This window comes from Pseudopipra pipra, chromosome 5, assembly GCF_036250125.1.
Source record: "Pseudopipra pipra isolate bDixPip1 chromosome 5, bDixPip1.hap1, whole genome shotgun sequence".
NCBI classification, from domain to species: domain Eukaryota; kingdom Metazoa; phylum Chordata; class Aves; order Passeriformes; family Pipridae; genus Pseudopipra; species Pseudopipra pipra.
Genome location: NC_087553.1, coordinates 35,734,402 through 35,755,236, shown reverse-complemented (window position 1 = coordinate 35,755,236; position 20,835 = coordinate 35,734,402). Strand labels below are relative to the sequence as shown.

The window sequence follows — 20,835 nt, the reverse complement described above, 5'->3', positions numbered from 1 at the left end:
TTTACAGAGAAGCCATCTGTCAGTACTAGTAATGTTTATGTTGTTTTTAATTATGATTAATTTTATACCTGTAAAAACACTTAATGCTTTTCCGGGTTTGGTTTATTTCACTCAAAGAAACAGTAATTGGTTCTTACTTCCAGGATTAATGTCAGTTAAGGAAGATTAATTCAAGTATGTGTTAGCACTGTATGTGATGCACAGATATTTTCTACAAAAGGTATTTTTACAGCCTCCATTGCTACACTGGTAAAATGTTCCCAATTACGAATTTATTTAGCTTCACAGTACTGTCAAGTAAACTTGTAATGCAATTCCCATCCTTCTCAAAGAATGGTGACACACACAGTAACATAAGTCATATTTGAGTTATCTAAACTCTGTCTACATTTTAATTTAGGTAATGATAGGCATCTAAGATTCAAAACACATTCCCCTGTCTCTTCGGTGGTGTCTAAAATAAACTCACAGGCTTTTGAAGCACTGTAGTACATCCCACAGGTTCGGGAGGCTCAACCCCACAGAGATTAATGAAAGCTATTGAAGAAGTTTTGCTCAAGCAAAACCACACTATTTTCAAGTCCTGAGAGTGCTGTATTCAAGATAGAGAAGCTGATATATGACTCAAACAAATCCCCTTGCTCAGTATGCTATATATGTATAATGGGGAGAAGCACACTTCAGAAAAGTCTACCTTTCTCCATTAGCAGGGCTGGAAAGCCAGTGTAAAATGGATTTTAGGATTCATGTAAATTAGATACCTGAAGTAATCTGTGGGAGCACTCCAAAATCTCAAAATATCCTGAGTGGTTCAGGAAGGCATGTTGTAGTTCAGTTGGTACGAGTCTCAGCTGGCAGGGAGAGTGCTGGTATTATGCTGCTACTTTGGCAGCTATAAGCTAGCTCACTACAGTGTCCCTGAAGTTCATTAGCGTAAAATACCTATTTCATCCAGTATTTTAATCACTGTCACATGATGCTTTGTGCTGTTAAATGGTTGCTGTATTTCTCAGTAGTATTGGCTAGCATGAACTCCTGATTTTGCATATCTTTGTAATTGTGACCTTTTAATATTCTAGGTATTTATTTGTAAAGCTCTTTCAGTAACTGGAGCATAGAAATGTAAAATATCATATATGAATTTATGAAAAATGCTGTGAAATTATTGAGAACAAACAGTTATTCTTATTGTGTGCATATTTTTCCCATCGAAGGTTCATAACAGTCCCCACTGTTATGGTTCTGTATATACTTGTCAGAGGTCCATCAGCTTATTTTTTTCAAACCAGGAAGAAATAATTATTTCAGGCCATGAAGTAAGAAAAAATGGAATCAGGTAAGTGTTCTAATGGTGGGGTTTAGTATTTTATTGCAAAAAGATGATGTGGAGTTAGAGAAATTGATGCTTTTTACACCATCCAAATAAAATAATTCGATCTATGTCTGTATTGATCCTTTGCTGTTCTATATTGGGGCTGACAGAGCTCTAGTGTGAGCAGATGTAACAGTACTGATGTAATACCTGAGAGAGAATAGCACACACTCCACACATTAACCCTGTGTTTATCTTCTCAGCTGTAACCTAACAATTATTCATTACTACTTTGTACAGGTAAAGTCTGTGTCAGGCAGCCCTAGCTAATCCTTGGTGCATCCTGATACCATTTTGAACAAGACAGTCATTGTTTATTCTTGGTAGCTATAGCTAGTACAAGACATGATCTTCTTCCAGATGAGTCTGAATTGGTGAAAACAAAGATTCTAAGCCCCTTTGAGGCACAAACTTCACAAAACTTCTCTGAGGTACATCAACTCCCAAAATTTACCTTTTTTTTCTTTTTTTTTTTTAATAAGTAAAAAGATGAGCTCAAGGCTATCACAAGTTTATTTTACTAGCTGATAAATTACAGAAAATTCAGAGAGTTAAGGTGGTTTTGTGGCTATTAGTGTCTGAAACTGATAGCTACAGTGATACCATTCAACCCAACAGAAACAACTTTGGAAGACTAGCATTAGATCTGTGCTTATTATTGTCCAGTGGTCTTTGGTCAAGGGAGGAAGAGATACAACTTTTTTGTCAATAGTATTTTCTGTACTGTAAGTTTCTCCATTTGCAGATGTCTAACCCAGTGATGACCCGGTGCCCAGAAGGTCATAACATCAAACAGCTCCTTGCCCAATGCAGCATGCTCGTGAAGTCAAGTATTCCTCAGTGTGCTGAACTGGGCTTTGAAAGTGAAGATTCACTATTCTTTCAGGCTTATAATTGGTACAACTAATAGGTGTATACAACAGAAAAGCATTCATTTTTGATAGTTGATATAGAGAAGTAAACAGAAGAAAAGATAAAAACATGATGAAGAATTGAATGGAGTGACTGCATACACCAGGGAAAAGGGGTTTAGTGAGTTAGGTGATGATGTTTTATGTGGTATTTTTCTAGCAAGAACCTCATCTCATCTGAGATCTTTGAAGCAGACAATTTTTTTTCCAGATTAATATTGCCTCAGACAGTTGGAAATGCTTTTCTTGAGAGACTGGCTGACTATATTCTGGTGAAGACTACCTTTGGTTTTTCTCTTGCTTGGGATGGAAACTCTGGTATTTATATTAAGCTGACAGAAGATCATAAGAGAAAACCTTGTGGCCTTTGTGGAAATTTTAATGGCAATAAATATGATGACCTGATACTGCAAAATAGTAAGTAAATAGCTTACCGTTAACTTGTGTGAACAACCTCTCTGTTAACTTTAAATATAATGCTGTTTAAATATAATGGTGTAAAAAGGCAGAGTCCTCTTTCAGTTATTTCAGTAAAATAGTGTATCTGCTCTACTTTTGCTTATCCTTATCATTCAAAATTCAAATGGAAAAGGTTCTAGTTCAAAAAATAATCTATATGTGCATTTAAGTGTCTTCTCGCTCAACAAAGCACTTGGAGTATGTTTATCTTAGCTGATGAAAGTGCCTTCAAATAATAAATAAATGAACAAATGTTTGTGGTTTTATCTGTGTTTAAAGATGAAGGGAAAAGCGCCATCTCAAGTCATTCTTTTATATCAGCATCATAAAAATACTAGTTGAAATCTATAAATTTCTGAACTGTTACCAGGGAGTTCCTTGTATCTCCTTGTTGGTATGGTGTCCTATGGTCCTCCAACTATGCTGTAGAATGAGGAGCTGCCCAATGCTGTGTCTGAGGCAGAGAGGAGTTAAACTCGTATTCTGTAGTCCATGAAGGGAATACTCCATAGGGACTTTTTTCCTGCTTGCAACTAATGTGAGAAAAAAGAAAAAGAACAAGTTTGAGAATATGACTAATATTTTTCTCAGTCTCTTATAAAAACAAGACAGGACTATTTTACTGTTACCATTAACTGTAAGGAGAACCTAGTCCCAAGGCTCTCCTTGTTCTTAAGTCTCAAATGTTGTCTCATTAACTTTTTTTACCATTTTTTATGGTTGATAGAGGAGCTTTTTAACTTTCTTAGTGAAGGAAGACTCAGTGTACATATCTTTGCATAATCTTTAAAAATCTGCCCAGTATAAATTTCTCATACTTCTTCTGCAATGAGAGCAATAAGTTTTGTGCATTTACTTCTGCACACCAGACTATGGTATGTTTAATAACCAGTTTAAACTGATGATGTTTAATAATAGAGAAAAATGGTATTTGGTGGAATTAATGAATTCACATGATCTCTAAAAAATAGTAATTTCAGGATCTTTAAATATATTATCTGTTGTAAAAGACTTGCAGTTCTTACCTTACTTCATTTTCAGAGCTACATTTCTCTGCCATCATCATTCCTTCTTGCTTTTTTCTTTATCAGAAATGATAGCGTTATTGTAGTGTACAATTGAGAGCCACATGAATCATGTTAACCTTGAGCCAGTTGTATCACGTGGTGCCTTGCCTCTGCAAATACAAAGCACAAAGTCCTGAGATCTTCAAAAGAATACATTGCTAATTCAAATTACTTCCAAGCTGCAACATTTTTCTAAGAGTTTCCAAATCTTATCAATCATTTGATATGATGATTTATCTCTTCCAGCTAAACTACTTCCCCCAGTAGTATCAAGGAAGCTCTTACATCTATCCTGAGTCTTCCAGAGTCCAAATGCTCTTTATATGTAATGCTCAAATAAATAAGTTGCTGAGAGGCACATAATGCTCCATTTCAAAGCACAGTTTAAAAACAAACTCCTTTTCTGTTTCCTTATCTTAATTTTTAATGACATCTTTGTATTGCAAGACTGTATCTGTGTACAGAATTGTTTCAAGGACCATGATTTTATTTTGTGGTATTTCTTGAAGACTTAGAAGTTTTTTCAAGCCCTGTTAAAATGTAAATAAAATAATTTTAATGTGTTTATAGAAGCAGAGCTATGTAAATAGATTTACCTCTAGATCAAACTCCAGCTTTTTATGTTTGGGAAGGGTTTTCTGTGTAAAGAACTACTCTGACAGAGAGGGAGAAATATTTTAAGGCTCTCTGACTCTTAAGTAAAACAGCTGGTTAGGATCTTATCTTTGTTTATTTGTGGAGATCTAAGTATACATATCCGATTAGTATGTTTTGTGGCTTTCCACACTGCAGTGTCCAACTTTGTACTTCTTGTGCTAGAAGTACAGCTAGTAGTACAGCTCTGTGAAAAAAACCCTCTAGCTGATTTCATTTCAGTATCCTATCTCCTAACCATTCATAGATGTAGATAACCATAGCATAGATACTAATTATTATAAGGTTCTTCAAGGTAGAGGCAATATACCCTTTTTAACATAATAAAGAATGTAGAGAAAATGCAATATTTAGTTCTTGCTGCAAATATATGGGAAATTTGGGTCTGTTTCTTTGCTGCCAACCTTCTTGTATGTCCATGTATCTTAACCTGTTGCCATGACTTCTAGTCATGCATCTTGTTTATTAGTTCTCCCAAGCTTATGCTGTGAGGAGAGCTGGGCATGTTGTGGTATGTTTGTTGCAGGGCTTTTCTGCAACAAGGGAAAAGGAGGGGGATAATAGCACTAACTGACCTCTGTGAAACATGATGAAAGCCTTAAATGTTTCAAAGAAATGTATTTTTTCTTAAGTATTCAATGCATTACACTTGTATATTTGTTATACAAGTTATACAAGTTATATTTGTTATACAAATATACTTGTACATTTGTTTTATAACAAATATACAATTTATATATTTGTTATAAAATTATCAGTAATGGCACCTACAAAAACCCAAACCAACACCTTGTCATGTTTTTTTTAATGTTTTTATTTAAATGTATTATAAAATGTAATCTGAAATAAAAAAAGAAAAATAACATTTTTCTTCACCATTCATACTCTGAAAACATTTGTAATTGAGATTATGAACACACTGAAAAATGATTAGAAATTTCAAAGACATCTTTTGTATTTGTGTCAACAACTTCTTTTTCATTGTTGTTCTCCCAATGTTTTCATGCAGTAGGTGATTATACAGAAGACATTGCTGAATTTGCAAATAGCTGGGCTGTGCAATCCTCAGGTGATGTAGCTTGTGTACCTACTGCCTCAGATTTTTTCAGTCCTTGCTCAGCTAATGGAGAATCCACTGAGGTAAATTAATCATGCTTTATACATATATACATATACATGCATATATATATTCTTAATATTTGCTGCCTACTGATGGTACAAGAATCTAGCAATGTACACCTTGTTGAAAAAAGTCTTAAATGCATTGAAGCTTTGAGAAAGGAAAGACTCAGCTCAGGGCTGTTGGTAGGGAGTTCTTCATATATTTAGCTTAAAAGTACGAAGGCTCAGATAGGATGTCCTAAGTGGCACCAGTCTGCTGGCAGAGCTCTTCATTAGTACATTAAACTTGGGTTCAGTTTCCAGCCCTGGCATCTTACACCTCATTATTTTGGGAATTGTGAAATACTGCAGAAATAGCATGATCAGCTCCTGCACTGACACAAAGTGCTTCTTTTTCTCATTTCACACTCTTTCATCCCAGATAGTTTAGGAGCAGCATGCCTAGGCAGAGAGGGCAAATTTTAGGAAGAGTAATAAAAGAGATAAACTAATAAATCGAGACTGCAAGATTCTCAAAGTTTAATGGGGATATAAAGGATCCTATATTGGGGAAACAAAGCTAAAGAGAATTATGCCTGTTCAGAAAGTATTGGCTAACTGTCATTTACTGATTCTTCTTAATGCACAGGACATATTCCTCAAATGCCAAATATTCCTACAGTTTCCTTTTCTCAGCTGTCATGAAAGTATAGATCCGTATTCTTATATTGCAAGCTGTATGAATGATCTTTGCAGGTAAGGCTGGAGTTCTTGTGTATTTAATTTTGACATATGAAATGAATGCTCATGCTTTTGTGTGAGACCAATGGAACACCGCTGAGGGCAGGTAAGAAGAACCAAGTTCAAAATGAAAGAGATGGGCTTTCTCAGGGGGTGATTTAGTGTGGAAACAGAGGGCGCAGAACCAGCCTGCCAAGGCATGTTTTGATTGCTAAGGGCTTACATGTATTCAAGGAAATACTAGACAAATAAATGGAAGATAAATCCATGGAGAATAACTAATGACAAAAGATGAACTGCTAATCACAAAAAACCCAAAACCTGTATCTGAAGGGCCCAAACCAAAAATACATGATGATACTACTGAGAAATAACAATAATACTGGAGAAGCTGGACCATCTGTCTGATGCAGTTGGACTGAGTAATCACTATGGTTCAAACAAGTAGAATTTTAACAAAATGGTTTTACATATGTAAATTCAGACTTGTCAAAAGAAATTCAACTCTCATTTGCTTTGGTGGGAGTCACACCCCCTCAGCTGCTGGCATTGTGTGCAACCTGTTATTTTTCTCTTAGCTCTCCAGACTCCTGATTAGGTTTTGTCATTCAAGTTAAATTTGTAGTCCAGTAATTGAATAGATAACTGAGCAGTGTACTACTTCCTTTGTAGTAAGGTTTTCAAATTAAGAAGTAATTGTCATAAATAGCATGATTTTTACGAGATAATATTATGACCCTCTCAGAGTATTATCAATTTAACCAAAAACATACAGAAAGGATCTCAAGTCGAAACATAAAGATGTCTCAGTATAATCCATTACAACTTACTAGTTCATTTTTGATGGATTCTGAGGTACCACAGAGTCAAGGTGGAAGACTTTGTGTTTGTAGGCAAATATCCAAAGTGTCCTTCCTAATGTTTATGATCTGTACATTGATTTCATTTGGAGAAGAGTTGAGTTCCCTCTATATGGTCTCTTTGTAACTCAGGAGTTTACTGTGGCTTTTGAAGAATAATGAAAAGCAAATTTTCAAATTTCAAATAGAGTATTGAATCACTATGGTGATGTTAAGAGGGATTGGATTTTTTTGTCAAAATGCTGCTGTGTGTTGATGTCAACTGTGTGGATGTTAAAAACCTCGAAGTTTCTGTGTCTCATTAATTTAGGCTTATTTTGTTTGTAAAAGAGACCTCTCTTCTTGTGGCTTAGTCAGTTTATGAAGTTTTTTGTGGGGCCATAGTATATGCCAAGTATTCTTTCTACTAAGACCCATTTAATTGGATTAGATAAGGAGAGCTGGAGAGACTAATTACTGTAACAAAGAGTATAGTGCTGTTTGATTTGATAACAGATGTGTTGAAAGCAGAATACAAACACAATATAACATATTTGTAAGACCATTAATTTTGGAAGCATGATCTTGTATGCTGAAAGGCAAACTCAGTTGATCTGTCTCAGTCATGCTTATAATAGAAACGTCATGTTATGAACTGGCATCAAATCCCCCACAGTAAGTGATGTGAATTGTTGGACTTTCACAGTAACAAAAGGTTGGTGATATTTCACTGTATTGGACTTACATCTGAATACATTCTGAACTTATCTAAATATTAATGAATGTGTCTTTACCTGATCCTGGTAAAAGTGCACTGTAAGCTTCTTCTGTACAGACTAAGGCAGAGATATTGACTTTGCCCAAGGTTGTGTTGTAAATACCTGAGCCTGTCCACAGTATTCAGTGGATAATGCTTCTGGTTCTGAGCACTTCAGCACAAGGTCAGGAGTCCACCAACAGGGTTCTTCTCACCTAAGTTAACAATCTTACAAGCAATTGGAAATTTGAAGTTCTTGGATCAGAATGTCTTTTGTCAGTGTAGGTCAGAGTTTCTACATCATGCAAGAGGGAGAGAGCCTGACATGGGGATCTTGAGACTGTTGAATTGTCCATTGTCTTCAAGAAGAGGTCCTGATTCTCTTTCATCATAAACAACATTTTTAATTTTTTTTTGTTTTTATAATGGATTAGTGGTTTTGCTCATTGTGGTAATATTAAAATGAAACAACTTTTTGTGAGATCGAATGATAAAAACACAACAGTGTATTCAGCACAGCTCGTTCCTTTTTATATTTTCCCTGTGTGCCATTATGACTGAGTGGTGTCAGTATGTGTGAAATATCCTGTGCAATGTCCCATGGCTGAAATTTGTAGATGGGATTTGAATTCCATGATTACTCCATTATTTTGTCATTTCAGAGTGGATGATGATGAAACATACTGCAGGGCAGTGACAGAGTACGCTAGAGCATGCTCTCACGCTGGGTCCCCGGTGCGGGACTGGAGGGATGACTTTCCTGCCTGTAGTAAGACTCTTTAATAAAGCATACTATGTGACTTTTGAGATATCACATGTATTAATTTAAAATAATTCCATCTTGCCAACATTTGTCACTACAGAACTCAGACCTGATACCGAAGTTGATCACCAGTTTCACTATTGCTGGCAAACAATGAAGTCAATGACTTGCTAGAAGAATATTTTAATTCCATTGTGATATGATTTAGATCCATACAAAATTCTTGTTTGTGCAGATTACTAGAAACGTCATGTGTGCTGATAATATTCTAGGACAAAGAACAAACATCTGTGGAGATCTGTTATTGCTCCTTGTCCCAGAAGACCTTTCAGCCTCTACTGGCCCTATAACAGAATTAACTTAGTTAATCCAGCTCCTTCTAGTTATCACCACCACCCATCAACTGCAGCTTAGTTATGCAACTCATGCACAGGGCTTTGAACTAGCTGAGATATGAGCACATATTCCTCTGTCACAGAAATTATAACTTTTTTTGGAGGGGTGGTATAAGAATTTGGTAAAGAAAGGCTTAAATACTGTTGAGAGGTTCACCATAGATCATCAGTTAAAACCCCTCCAAAACATCCATTGTACTTTGTCTGACTAACTACCTATACCAGAAGCACTGCACAACTGTTTCTTTGACAGAGGGGGTTTTTCCAGCATGGAAAGAAAAAATTGCACTAATGTTCAATATACCATGGGGTTTTTTTTCTAGCTGAGAAGTGTGAAGACAGCTTTGTTCACCGTGACTGTATCAGTTGTTGTCCACCAACCTGCACATTTGAAAAAGATTGTCTTGGCAGCAATTTGCACTGTTTAGATGGCTGTTACTGTCCAGATGGTAAATACTGTCAATGTTACATGAAAAAATACATGTAAAGCTAGTACCCAACATCATAATAAAGTCTGAATAGACCGTGCTTAAAATTGAATCCTGAAAATATGAATATTGTAAATTCTGCCCTAGCTGTTGTTATTGTCACTGTAATTCTTCCTTTTATTGCATGCTAAACATTTCTCTAGAATAGAGGTATGTCAGCTTGCTATACCAGTTACAATCTGGAGCCATTACTAATGCTTCCTACAATAAGATGTTGCATAGATTTAGTCCACTTTATTTGAATTATTCCAAAATCTATAGAAATTTTGATTAAACAGAATTTGTCTTGCTCTGTACAAGACATCAAACTTTCTGAGATCTGTACTCAACAAAAATTATTGACTAGACTATGAACAGTCCTATTTAGAAGGACTAAAGATAATGAGATTTCAGAATCTTTTCATTTTTGAGTCTGTACAGTTTTACATGCTTAAAGCAGACATTTTTCATAAAGCAACGATTCACAGTGACAACTGCTTTTTAGAGAACTTCACTCTGAGCTCATCACTCTGAGCTCTCTGCACTCGCTGGGCGACTGTTTTTGCTGCTTCTTGTCTAAGACTGGTGAGATCACCTTCTGGCAGATTTAAATGTCAGATGGGGGAAGAGCAGTGATCTGGAGTTTGTTAGTTTGTTTTTTATCTCATTTATTCACTTCTCTCCCAATAGGTCTCATTATGGAAAATGGAACTTGTATCTCTTTGTCGAATTGTCCTTGTACTTATCATGGAACTGCTTTCCCTGTAGGCTCAAAAATTGAACAAGAATGTAGCAACTGGTATGTGAAAGCCTTTGTGCTTCATCTCCCTGTGACTGCTGTCCATAGTTTAACATCATAGTCACATTTACATTTTAAATAATAGTATCTTGTTTTACAGTCTGAGCCCTGTATATCACTAAAATAAGCAGGCTATTCTATGGAAAGTGGGAATTCAAGGGGTATTAACTCAAACTACTTCTTTTGCTAAAGATCAGAACGCTGAAATTCTGTTTTGTGATTTTTCTTTTTAGTATTTGTGTTGGTGGCATTTGGAACTGCACTGATCATGATTGCCCAGGTATTTGTATTTCATTATTCTTTTCTCTCCTCACAACAAAAAGGATAAAGTTTTCAGAAGACAACAGAACCAAATGTGATCCAAGGTTTGGGCTGCTACTTTAAGAAGGAAGATTAAGCAGATGGATATTGAGAGTAGCAGTGGGCTGACTGGAGGGAAGCCTGGCCATACGTATCCTACTTTTTCCCACTTGCAACCCTATCTCAATGTGCTACATCCACTTCTTGTTTTCTATCTCCTGTTTATGCTCAATATTCTTTGTCACAGGTGGTATGTTTCTACTGCATGTGCAGTACCTAGGCCAGGTATAAGGGTCTCCTCACTTCTAGGTGCAACTTTAATGCAAGTAATAAGAAATCTATCATTCTGGTGCTCAGTGTGCTGCATTTTCTCTCTTGTAACAGCAGTTTAACTGTTTGGATAATGATCCTTATCTTTAAAGATAGCATGTCTCTCTAATGAGTTACACAGAGGAACATGCAGCAGTCAGGTAGTGAAACTCCCTTGACAGTTCTGTATCTTAGAAAAGATTATACTATGAACTGTGTGAAAGAGATATTTTTTTTTACAAATTAAGGATCCCTCTCTGTATGAGGTAGTAAGACTTAACAATTGCTAAGCAAGGCTTGACAATATGGATCTGTAGTGTAAAACAGTTGACATTGAGAACTGCTTCATATGCCTTGTGTGTGTTGTGTGTGCATGTGTGTGAAGGGTTAATTATGGCTACTCTAGCCTGGTACTGAATTAATGTTAGTAGCAGGAGCAGGTTAAATGTGCTCCCACAGAGCACCTCCTGCCATAGCTGCAGCCAAAGTAAATCTAGTTCATGTGCTTTGATGCTTCCCTGTGGCATAAATGAATGTGCAATAAAGGGGGTTGAGCTGGAGACTTGCTTCAGCAGTGCATTCCTGATTTGAGATGGAAAAAAAAAAAAGATGTCCCCTTATGACAGACTCCTGCAGCTTCTTCATACCTGTGGTAACAAGCAGTGCCATAGTACCTAGAAGGATGGAGAAAGAAGTTTGTCCTCTTTCACACTCAGTCGTGGAAAAAGATGCTGAGAGGAAGATTCTAGGATATTTCTGAATTGTAATAAAGGGAAAAATCTTAGAGAATTCTTAGAGAAAAATCTTAGAGAATAAAATCTTATTTTAGAGAAATTGTAACTCAAAGGCATCTCACCTAGTTAGAAGCAAAAGATGCTGCACATTGGAGTGTGCAATATGAGATGGTATCTGATGGAAATAGGTGTCTCTAGCATACTTTGTTTTTAAATGCCATTATAGCTAGACAGATTAAAGTTAGCCTGGATTATGTTCTTAGAAGTAAGGAGAAAGTTTCTTTTTTATCTCTCTTACATAATTTAAAGAATAATGATACATTCTTATGCAAGTGAACGTTCTTGTTTATTCTTTCTCTTTCAAGCTGAGTGCTCCATCACAGGTAGCTCTCATTTCACAACATTTGATGGGCGTCATTTTACCTTTCTTGGGATTTGCCAGTACATTTTGGTAAAAGGCAGTGGGAAAAGCAAATTCACAATCACTTTGCAGAAAGCACCTTGTGGACAGGTAAGCCACATTTTTCTTGAAATGTTGAAACAAATGGATCCATCCATGTTTCAGGTAATTTTGTGTAAGTTCTACTGTAAACTACTGGTTATGTTTAATAGCAAATATAAACTGAAACAATGTAACAGCTTTTTTTTTTTTTAGTATTGTTTGTATTGCTACAAGTTGTATTGCCCTTTGTAAAATCAACTGCATCTTTAGAGGGTTAAAGTCTAAAGAGTTATTAATTTACGCACATTAAAAAACTATAAACATCTTCAGTTATTGTACCAACAAAGTCTTAGGCTTTGGAAAAGCTTCTGCTGGCAGCACTGAGCAGGTTTAATATACTACTAGTTAGGCAAGAGATTTTTTTTTTTGGTAGCTTTAGATTTTTATTTGGCACATTATAACATATTTAATTTGTTGAAACAATGCCTTTTAGAAAACTATCAATGAGATAAACCACCGCACATATTTGTTTGAAAGTATTTTGATAGGCGTCCAACAATAGGCTTTAGGAGTAAAGGTGCTTATAAAAAGTACTTATTTGTGAGAGTGGATTTAATGATGCTGTTAGTCACCTAGACTCACAGGAGAAGGGGCTCTGAGATTGTGACTCACAGCTGCCATGTGCTGAGGGCAGGCATGTCTGAACTCATCATCAGGGAGCAATGCATGGAAGCTGCCCTGCTATGGGGCTGTCTCTTGTTTCCCTTCAAAAGCTAGACTATGAGCTGATGCCTCTGCCTTTTTTGTAAGCACCTCCTTCTTCTGCATAGGTGTTGAGACTACTGTTTCTGCATTTCAGGTGGCCTCAAGCATGGAATGGTTAGTTAGGTAGCCACTGAGAGACAAGGGTGCCACTGGAAACAACTCTTTGTGCAACTCTAGGCACCTTGAAAAGTTTTTGGAGGAAAACAGAGGGGCCCCTGGGGAGCATAAGTCAGTTTAAGTTGATTATATGTCACCTTTTGTCCTGTATTTAGGTTCATAAATTTTGCTTGGATTGCATGCTAAAATGATGTAGATAGTCAGATATTTATCAATTACTGTAATATAATTCTGGAGAATTTATATCCTTCTGGTCTATAATCAGAGATCATCACTACATTTCTAAATGGCAAGCACCTTCATGTGCGCAAGAGTTTCTTTTTCCTGCATTGCTGCATTTGTGGTCTGATTGCACCAGCTTGATATAGATGGGATCGGACTCTGGCTCAAACACTGTTTAACCTACCAATGAGCTGTACCTTGGGTGGCCATGCAAGTATGGCATGTTGAACGCAGTAATAGTACTTGGGGACCTCTGTCCACTTACTACTAGACTGCCACGGTAGCTAAAATGTTTAATGCTTTGAGTGATAGTTTACAACTGATTTGCCTAATGACAGTTCTGTTATTTCCTGTCTATGCAGATGTTTTTTTCCCCTGTTTGTTTGGTTTTGTTTTCTACGGTAGTATTAATTTCATTGCCTGTTTCTGATGGTGAAACTTGTTTCTACTTAGAACTTTGACCACACCTGCATTGAGTCTGTAACACTAGTTCTTGAAGATGATGTGAGGAAACAAGTTACTCTCACAAGATATGGTCAAATCCAAACTGTCTCTAATCAAGTTTTTAACCTCAATGGTAAGAAGTGCATAGAGAAGAATTTTACCAGGGTTCACATTCTGTCTCTCATATTCTCCAAAACTTTTAAATAGTATCTGTCTATGAAAAGGGAATTTCTTCAAATCTAACTTATGAAGTGTGCAATCACTTCATAGGACTTTAGTAATAATTATAGAAATGTACTTTGAAAATCTGTGAAACAGTCCTTCATTATGCCTTTTTTTTCTTTGCATTTCATATCTTGCATAGTACCTAGAATTTCCACTCATTTTGTTTGTGTTTAGGGGGAAGGAGGTAAGAAAAAGAGAGAAGGTGAAGAGAGGTTGGAAATCACCTCGATGCTGATGTTAAGGTCTAGCTTGTTTAAAGCTTTTTAAAATAAATAGCATGGAATAGAATCCCTGTGGTCCATGGGATCTACATGGATATCAGTGCTGACTTATATCGTGATTTCAGACAGGTTACTTCACCTTTTTGAAAAGGATAGTAAAATAAATCGGCCTTAAAAATGCATTATAAAATTAGGTACTGAAGGTAAAAATAATATTGTTAAATTTTGTAAATTATAGTGAACCAGTTACTGGATTTTTAGTCTCTTTCTGAATAAGTAAAGTGGGATTAAAGCCCTTTTCCAGACTCCAGAAGAACAGAGTTTAGGGAGTTCTGTGCTAGTGGTTGCAGCTATGTTCTTTCTTCGTTGAATTTTTAAGATCACAGTTCTGCTTTTGGCATTCAAGACTTCCTATGGCAATGAGTTAAATAGCTTATTATGCCTTCTGTTATGTTGTCAGTTCTGCTTCCTAATTTCTTTGGTAATTTCATTTTATTTCTTTTGAATCAGTCCCTACTCACTTTCTTGTCTCTCTCCATAGTCTGCAACAAATATAATCTATGACAAATCTTTTGGTGTCACATGCTTGATAATTGTGTGTATCCAGTAAGTCTTATTGACTAAGAACATCCTTAAGCATTTTATCTTCCTTTTCTCAGTTTATGCACCTAAGGATGTATGTGTGCATGCATAGAGGCTGCTTGTGAAGGTAGATCCACTTTTAGCCTACAGCTGCAAGTAGCCCGACAATGGTAGCAAATGAATGCTGTGACTGTGAAATTTCCATTTCCTCACATAATGGATTTGCTGGGAAGGAAAACTGAGAATTTGATAGGGGCTCATACAGTCCAAGTAAGGAGCTATACTGATGTCATAACAATAGAGGTAGAGAGAACCTTCTATCTAAAGATTACACTTCACAGATACCTGTTAATTAATTTTATAATATCCCTGGAGACTAAGAAATGAGCCAGAGGCTTGCATTTGCAGTGTTTTCTTCTAAAATTAAAAAAAAAATAAAAAAGCAAATGTGGTTCCTAGATAACTCACAGGCTCACAGGTACAGAAAGGTGAGACATTTTTTATTGTTGACAGTAATTGCAATTCCTGATTTCTGTTGTTAATGGAAATAAGCTCAGACACAGAGTGGGTATGGATATTTGGCTGATGGTGAGGTTGTACATAGTTTCTCATTTTATTTCTGAGTTTTCAAAATCTTTTTTGTTTAATGGGTAAACCAGTGCAACCTGGATGTCAGATTTCAGTGACTTTGTTTTCTTTTTCTTTTGCTATGTTCAGGGGCTATTGAAATTCAGAATATATCCTCTTTCTTTGTTCAACTGAAAACTAGTTTTGGTTTGAAGATACTGTTTGCTAAAGATGGAGAGAGAATCTATGTTCAAGTTGATGTCAGATGGAAAAGAAGAACATTAGGACTATGTGGAACATACAATGGGAATTTAAGAGATGATTTTCTGTAAGTTGCATGTTGTGCGTTTAGATTGTGTTTAATAACAAGTGAAAAGTTTTGTTGAACATAATCATCAGATTATTTAATTTCTTTGACATGCTCAAACATTATTAAATTAACCCATAAAAAAATCTCTTTACTAAAATGGTAGTCACTTTTTAAAATCTGAAAGTCATAAATTCAGGCATTCTAAGATGTTTTGCTAAGTAATTATAGAAAACTACTGTTTAATTTATAGAAGGTATGGGATGATGATATTGCTTGAATGCATGTTTCCCTTCCTGGATGCTCGCTTGTCTTCAGAGCAAATACATGAGCACTGACAAAAAGAGTAGGTGATACTACTTGTATCATCCTCACATAGTTCACACTTACTTCTGCTTGATTTTTTTCCTCCACATCAATTTCCAATGTAAAAAAAAAATGTAATTCTGAACTACATAAATATTTTAATTAGAAGGGCACACTTTTCTTATTCTTTTACCTTATTTCCTCCAAAGTTCCTCAAGCTATAATGTCACAAAACTTATCTAGCAATAATAAATGCTTCTGAAATACTTGGTGCAAGCCAGCATCAAAATGCAAACAGCCCCGCTATAGAACACCAAAACTGGCTAACAGGTCATTCCATTTACATACTTTAATAAAGGCCAAATCTCCTCTCACTAATGTCTCCTCCAACTAATTTCAGAGTACTTAAATTAAGCCTAAGTGAAGGCAGACTTTTTGTGTAAGATTGTTTTCACATGACTAAAATATTGAGGAAGAAGTTTCACATACCCTCTCTTCTTTTATACCTCACAGGTAGAAATTCTTCTGGCATGCTGATTGTTCAGTGTGACTATGCATCTAAGCCTTTTTAATGTACTTGCATCCTCGCCCATGTAGTCCCTAAGGTCAGCAGGATGCTTGCAGTGTTGATCTTCTCCTTTCAGGTCTCCAGCAGGGATGATTGAAGGGACCCCACAACTTCATGCCAATGCATGGAAAGTTTCCTCAGCTTGCTCCATGCCGATCAATATTCCTGTGGTTGATCCCTGTAACGTTAATCAGCAAAATGGTATGTTTTCACATGAGATTAGGTGTATCTTATTATTATGGGACATTTTTTGTTTTCTCTGTGAAGAAGTTGCACATACATGTATTTCAACTTCAGGTTTAGATGTGCACTATTCCTCTTTTTTTTCAAAGACTATTTTTTCCATACATATGGCATGTAAAATGAAGCAAGTACTTGATAAATACAAGCTAGTTGATAATTTAGTGCTGGATGTACTGGCCACGATTACTAAATTTTGCTGTCTAATACAGATGCAGAGTGCTAGACAGAATTATGTAAATTATACCAGTCGAGAGGAAAGATATTTGTAGATGCATGTTTGTAGATCAACAAGAAAGTACAGGAGAAAGTGTTAACATCAAAAGTCCTGTCTTTGGCTTCTCCATGCTTGTTGCATTAAAAATTTCCTTATCCTCCATCTATGTTCTCTGAGAAAAACTGAAGCAATAAACTGAGAGCCTTGGATTTGTTCAAATTCCTGAGTAAAGATTTAGTTTTGGCTGGTTGACATGCCTATGGTTTCTGTTGAACTTTCACTGTCTCCTTTTTGCATTGCTGTCCTTTTCAATTAATGAAGACAATGGGTAGGCTGTAGTGGCCAATTCTGAGAGAATGTAGTCTAATGTTTTTAATGTTTCAGACATAAGACCTTACTAAAGATGTGTGATTTATCCATATTTAGAGCCTGTGGGAGCAAGCCTAGAATAACCCTAAACCTCTAACAATGTGGGGCATTCTCAGACTTTTTATGTCTTCCACATTGTCTATCTTCTAAAGCAGTATGTCTCAGCTAAGTTAACTCTTCCCAAGGTCCTTTATGCCTCACCTTCAGTTATGTGCTGCCTCAGTGAAAGTGGAGTTTGACATAAATGTAAGCTACCTAGAGCAGGAGGGTGGACAACATGACCTTCTGAGGGTCCTTTCCAGCCTAAATCTCCCTACAATTCTGTAATAATCACTGGGAAAAAGCAGTGGAGAATAAAGTGATCCACCCTATGCTACAAGCACAAGCATCTTTTCCAGGTCTATGATGATCTTGATCTGATGAAACTAAAAATCAATGATTGTTTGTTTGTTTGTTTACTTATTTTGTCTGGTTAATTTTCAACCAAGTCAAATTCAGACCTTGGATCTAGTTTTCTGAGAGACTCTGTAAAATGTGAAATCCTTGTGCCACTGTGTGTATGTGGAAATGAACAGAGAGTCTGAAGGGTAGGGACACTCTTTTAGCAGCAAAAGTGTCTTAAATATGATCCACACTAGTGGCGTTCCTTAGATATTCCACCACTTGTGATGGTAGTCCACCTCAGTGGTCAGAGGAGGGTTTGCTGGTGCTAGAAAATATATGGCCAACTTTGGATTTGCGTGCCCTCAAGCTCTAGTTTGTAATACTTCCTGAAACCACACACTAAAAAGTATATGGCCATTGTTGATTTTAAAGCTAAATGGAATGTCAAGTACAAAGAAACATATTCCAAGCTTTGAAGGACTCTTATAACTACTCTTTTGAAATATATTATTTTGGCATTTAAATTTCCTGTACTATAAGAGGAAGGCATAACTGTTTAAGTATAGTTATTTTTATCTTAGGTGGAGTTTATTGTTGAGAGAGTTGCTTATAATATCAGTTTTAAACTATAGAATTTTACAGAAAGACATTGTGCAATAAACCTGTGCAAGGTTTTATTGCACAGCTGGCTATATTTGGTTTTAATATTCTGTGTTATTCATTTGACTAACTGTTAAATGAAAATGGATCTGGCTAAAACAATGTCATCTTGTCTTAGCTGAGTATGCGTCTCACTGTGATATCATCAATCAAGACGTTTTTGCTCCCTGCCATGCCTACATCAGTCCAGGGTTGTACTACCAGCTGTGCCGCTTTGATGCGTGCAAATGTGGGAGCAGCTGTTTGTGTAATGCTTTGGCTCACTATGCTTACGTCTGTGGCAAGCACGGGGTCATCGTTGACTTCAGATCTCATATTTCTTACTGTGGTGAGTAACATTTCCATAATGGAATATCTTTTAGAAATATCTGAAATTCTACAAATATAATTTGTTCTACAAAATGTACTCGATCTTTTTTTCCTGGAAACTAGAATTGTGCCATGGTATAACGATGTACTCAGGGAGAATAATAGCCTTTACATTAGGCATCTGAGTTGGAACCCCTGAGCTGGTTCACGGGGAGTGTCTTCCCTTTCTGTTGGTTACAGAGAGAATTGAAACTTCTTCTTTGAACCCCTAAGTCATATGGAAGCCCCTATTAGGCAGAAGTAGTCAGGGAGTGGCAGGAGTGGGGCTGTTCTATAAGGGAAGGCAAGCTGGGCTGGGAGGGGCACCCGAGGTTGGGCAGTGATTGCCAAGCAGGATACAGTAATGATTTAAAACAAGACATTTCACAGAATCATAGAATATCCTGAGTTGGAAGGGATCCACAAGAATTATGGAAGTCCAACTCCTGTGTTTCAGTTTCTAAGCCATACAGTAATGCCTCAGCCTTAACTGGACCATTTTATTTCTCTTGGAAGCCTGAGTTACTAGATAGATGCCCTGTTTAACATATATAAGACACCCACTGCTTACAAAATAGACATTTCCAGTCAAAGAATTGTTTAACACAAAACCACCTGAATCTAAACATTTCTAACTTAAGAAATCAGTAGAACAGCATATTTTCCTCTTCCTTTTCAACTAAACCCAGTTCAGCAAGACACCATTTTGCTTTGATTTTTTTACACTCCCATGATACTGCTTTGTTTTCTATTTTTCACATATTAAGAGTATGCTGTTCTCCCTTCTCTCTCTCTCTCTCTTCTCCAGCTGTAATGTGTCACAGTGGTATGCTTTATCATCAGTGCTCTTCTTTTTGTAAACACTCCTGTGCTTCACTTTCTATGGCAAATATCTGTGGTGATGACTGTGCAGAAGGATGTAATTGTCCTGATGGGAAATATTTTGAAGAGTCGGTCAACTTTTGTGTATCAATGTAAGTCATAAGAAAATAGCATATATGTGTAGGCACATTTTCCTCTTTCCAGTGAGATTTAAAGTAGCTTTTCTGCTGTTTCCCTCAAGATGTAGACTGCCTAAAGAAGATAGCAAACAATATGTGAAGATTTCATATTCTTTTTACTAATCAATAGCAGGGCCTCATCTGATACTGTGTGTACATACATCTACTGCACTTCAGAGCAGATATATCAAACTGCTTTAGAGAAGAACGATGAAACATTTTACTTCATGGGAAAGCATTTTCACATGAAAACCTTGTTTTTAATATTTCAGAAAAAAATGAGAAGCAATCTATGTAACAGCGATCCATAAAGTAAAGGGTAGGATGGAAAGAGTGGCTAGGAGTGTCTTTTTTTATGTCTTACAATGCAAACCCCTTCAGTTAAATGGAAGGAAATGATCAATGAGAGGAAATAGTTTTTGTACGTTGTGTACCAAAATTTTACAGCTTACCATCATGGGTAGTTACTCAGTTCAGATACTGAATTAAAAACTGGAATGGGTATTTATATAAATTTCAAGATTATAGAGAGTTATTTCTGTTCATTGCAGCATATATTTTGGAAAGCTCAGTAAAATTCATACTATAGGGATAAAGACTGTCTCAAACTATTAAAGAGTGCAAGGTACCTTGTTAATCACATGTTTTTACACGGTGTCTAGGTAATTCAGTTGCTACTTTTAACCCATCTGGCTCTTATCACAGACAGAGTTAATGGATTTTGCTATGCGAATTGCTCTATCCCATGATTTGGACAATGCTTTGAATGGGAACTACATGTTGTCATTCTACTCCCATAACTGGGAAGAAAAATTACATTAATGCACAGAAACAGCAAATAAATAATACAGAGATTGAGGAAAATCCTGGCTTTGTTGAAGATGGTAGGAGTTTTGCCACTGACTTCAGCGCAGTTTGAGTGTCATCATTAAATTTTTGTCTTTCAAAGAAAGATTGAGGATACGTACAAGTATTGAGTTAATGAATTATAAGGCCTGCTTATCATAATAGCTTGATAAATGGATGGCCCTTAAATCCCATTTCATCTTTCTTTTGTAGCTAAATGCATGAATATTCTTTTAACAGATCTGCCTGTCATTGTCATTACAAGGGCAAAGCTCTCCAGCCTGGAGAAATCCTCTCTACGGCAACAGGCTCCTGGTAGGTTTGAGTGCCAAGAGT

General features: G+C 36.3%; 1 protein-coding gene across 1 annotated transcript in view; it reads left to right on the top strand.

Moving 5' to 3' along the window:
• OTOGL (otogelin like) overlaps positions 1-20,835 on the top strand; it is a 91,371-nt gene that overhangs the window by 8,864 nt on the left and 61,672 nt on the right. Inside the window, exons 6-20 of the mRNA XM_064656903.1 lie at positions 1,215-1,336; positions 2,495-2,700; positions 5,473-5,603; positions 6,214-6,320; positions 8,564-8,670; positions 9,383-9,508; positions 10,217-10,325; positions 10,559-10,605; positions 12,034-12,179; positions 13,668-13,791; positions 15,404-15,581; positions 16,511-16,635; positions 18,423-18,632; positions 19,461-19,626; positions 20,740-20,814. Of these exons, the coding sequence (XP_064512973.1) occupies positions 1,215-1,336; positions 2,495-2,700; positions 5,473-5,603; positions 6,214-6,320; positions 8,564-8,670; positions 9,383-9,508; positions 10,217-10,325; positions 10,559-10,605; positions 12,034-12,179; positions 13,668-13,791; positions 15,404-15,581; positions 16,511-16,635; positions 18,423-18,632; positions 19,461-19,626; positions 20,740-20,814 (1,979 nt within the window). The remainder of the gene's footprint in view (positions 1-1,214; positions 1,337-2,494; positions 2,701-5,472; positions 5,604-6,213; positions 6,321-8,563; positions 8,671-9,382; positions 9,509-10,216; positions 10,326-10,558; positions 10,606-12,033; positions 12,180-13,667; positions 13,792-15,403; positions 15,582-16,510; positions 16,636-18,422; positions 18,633-19,460; positions 19,627-20,739; positions 20,815-20,835) is intronic.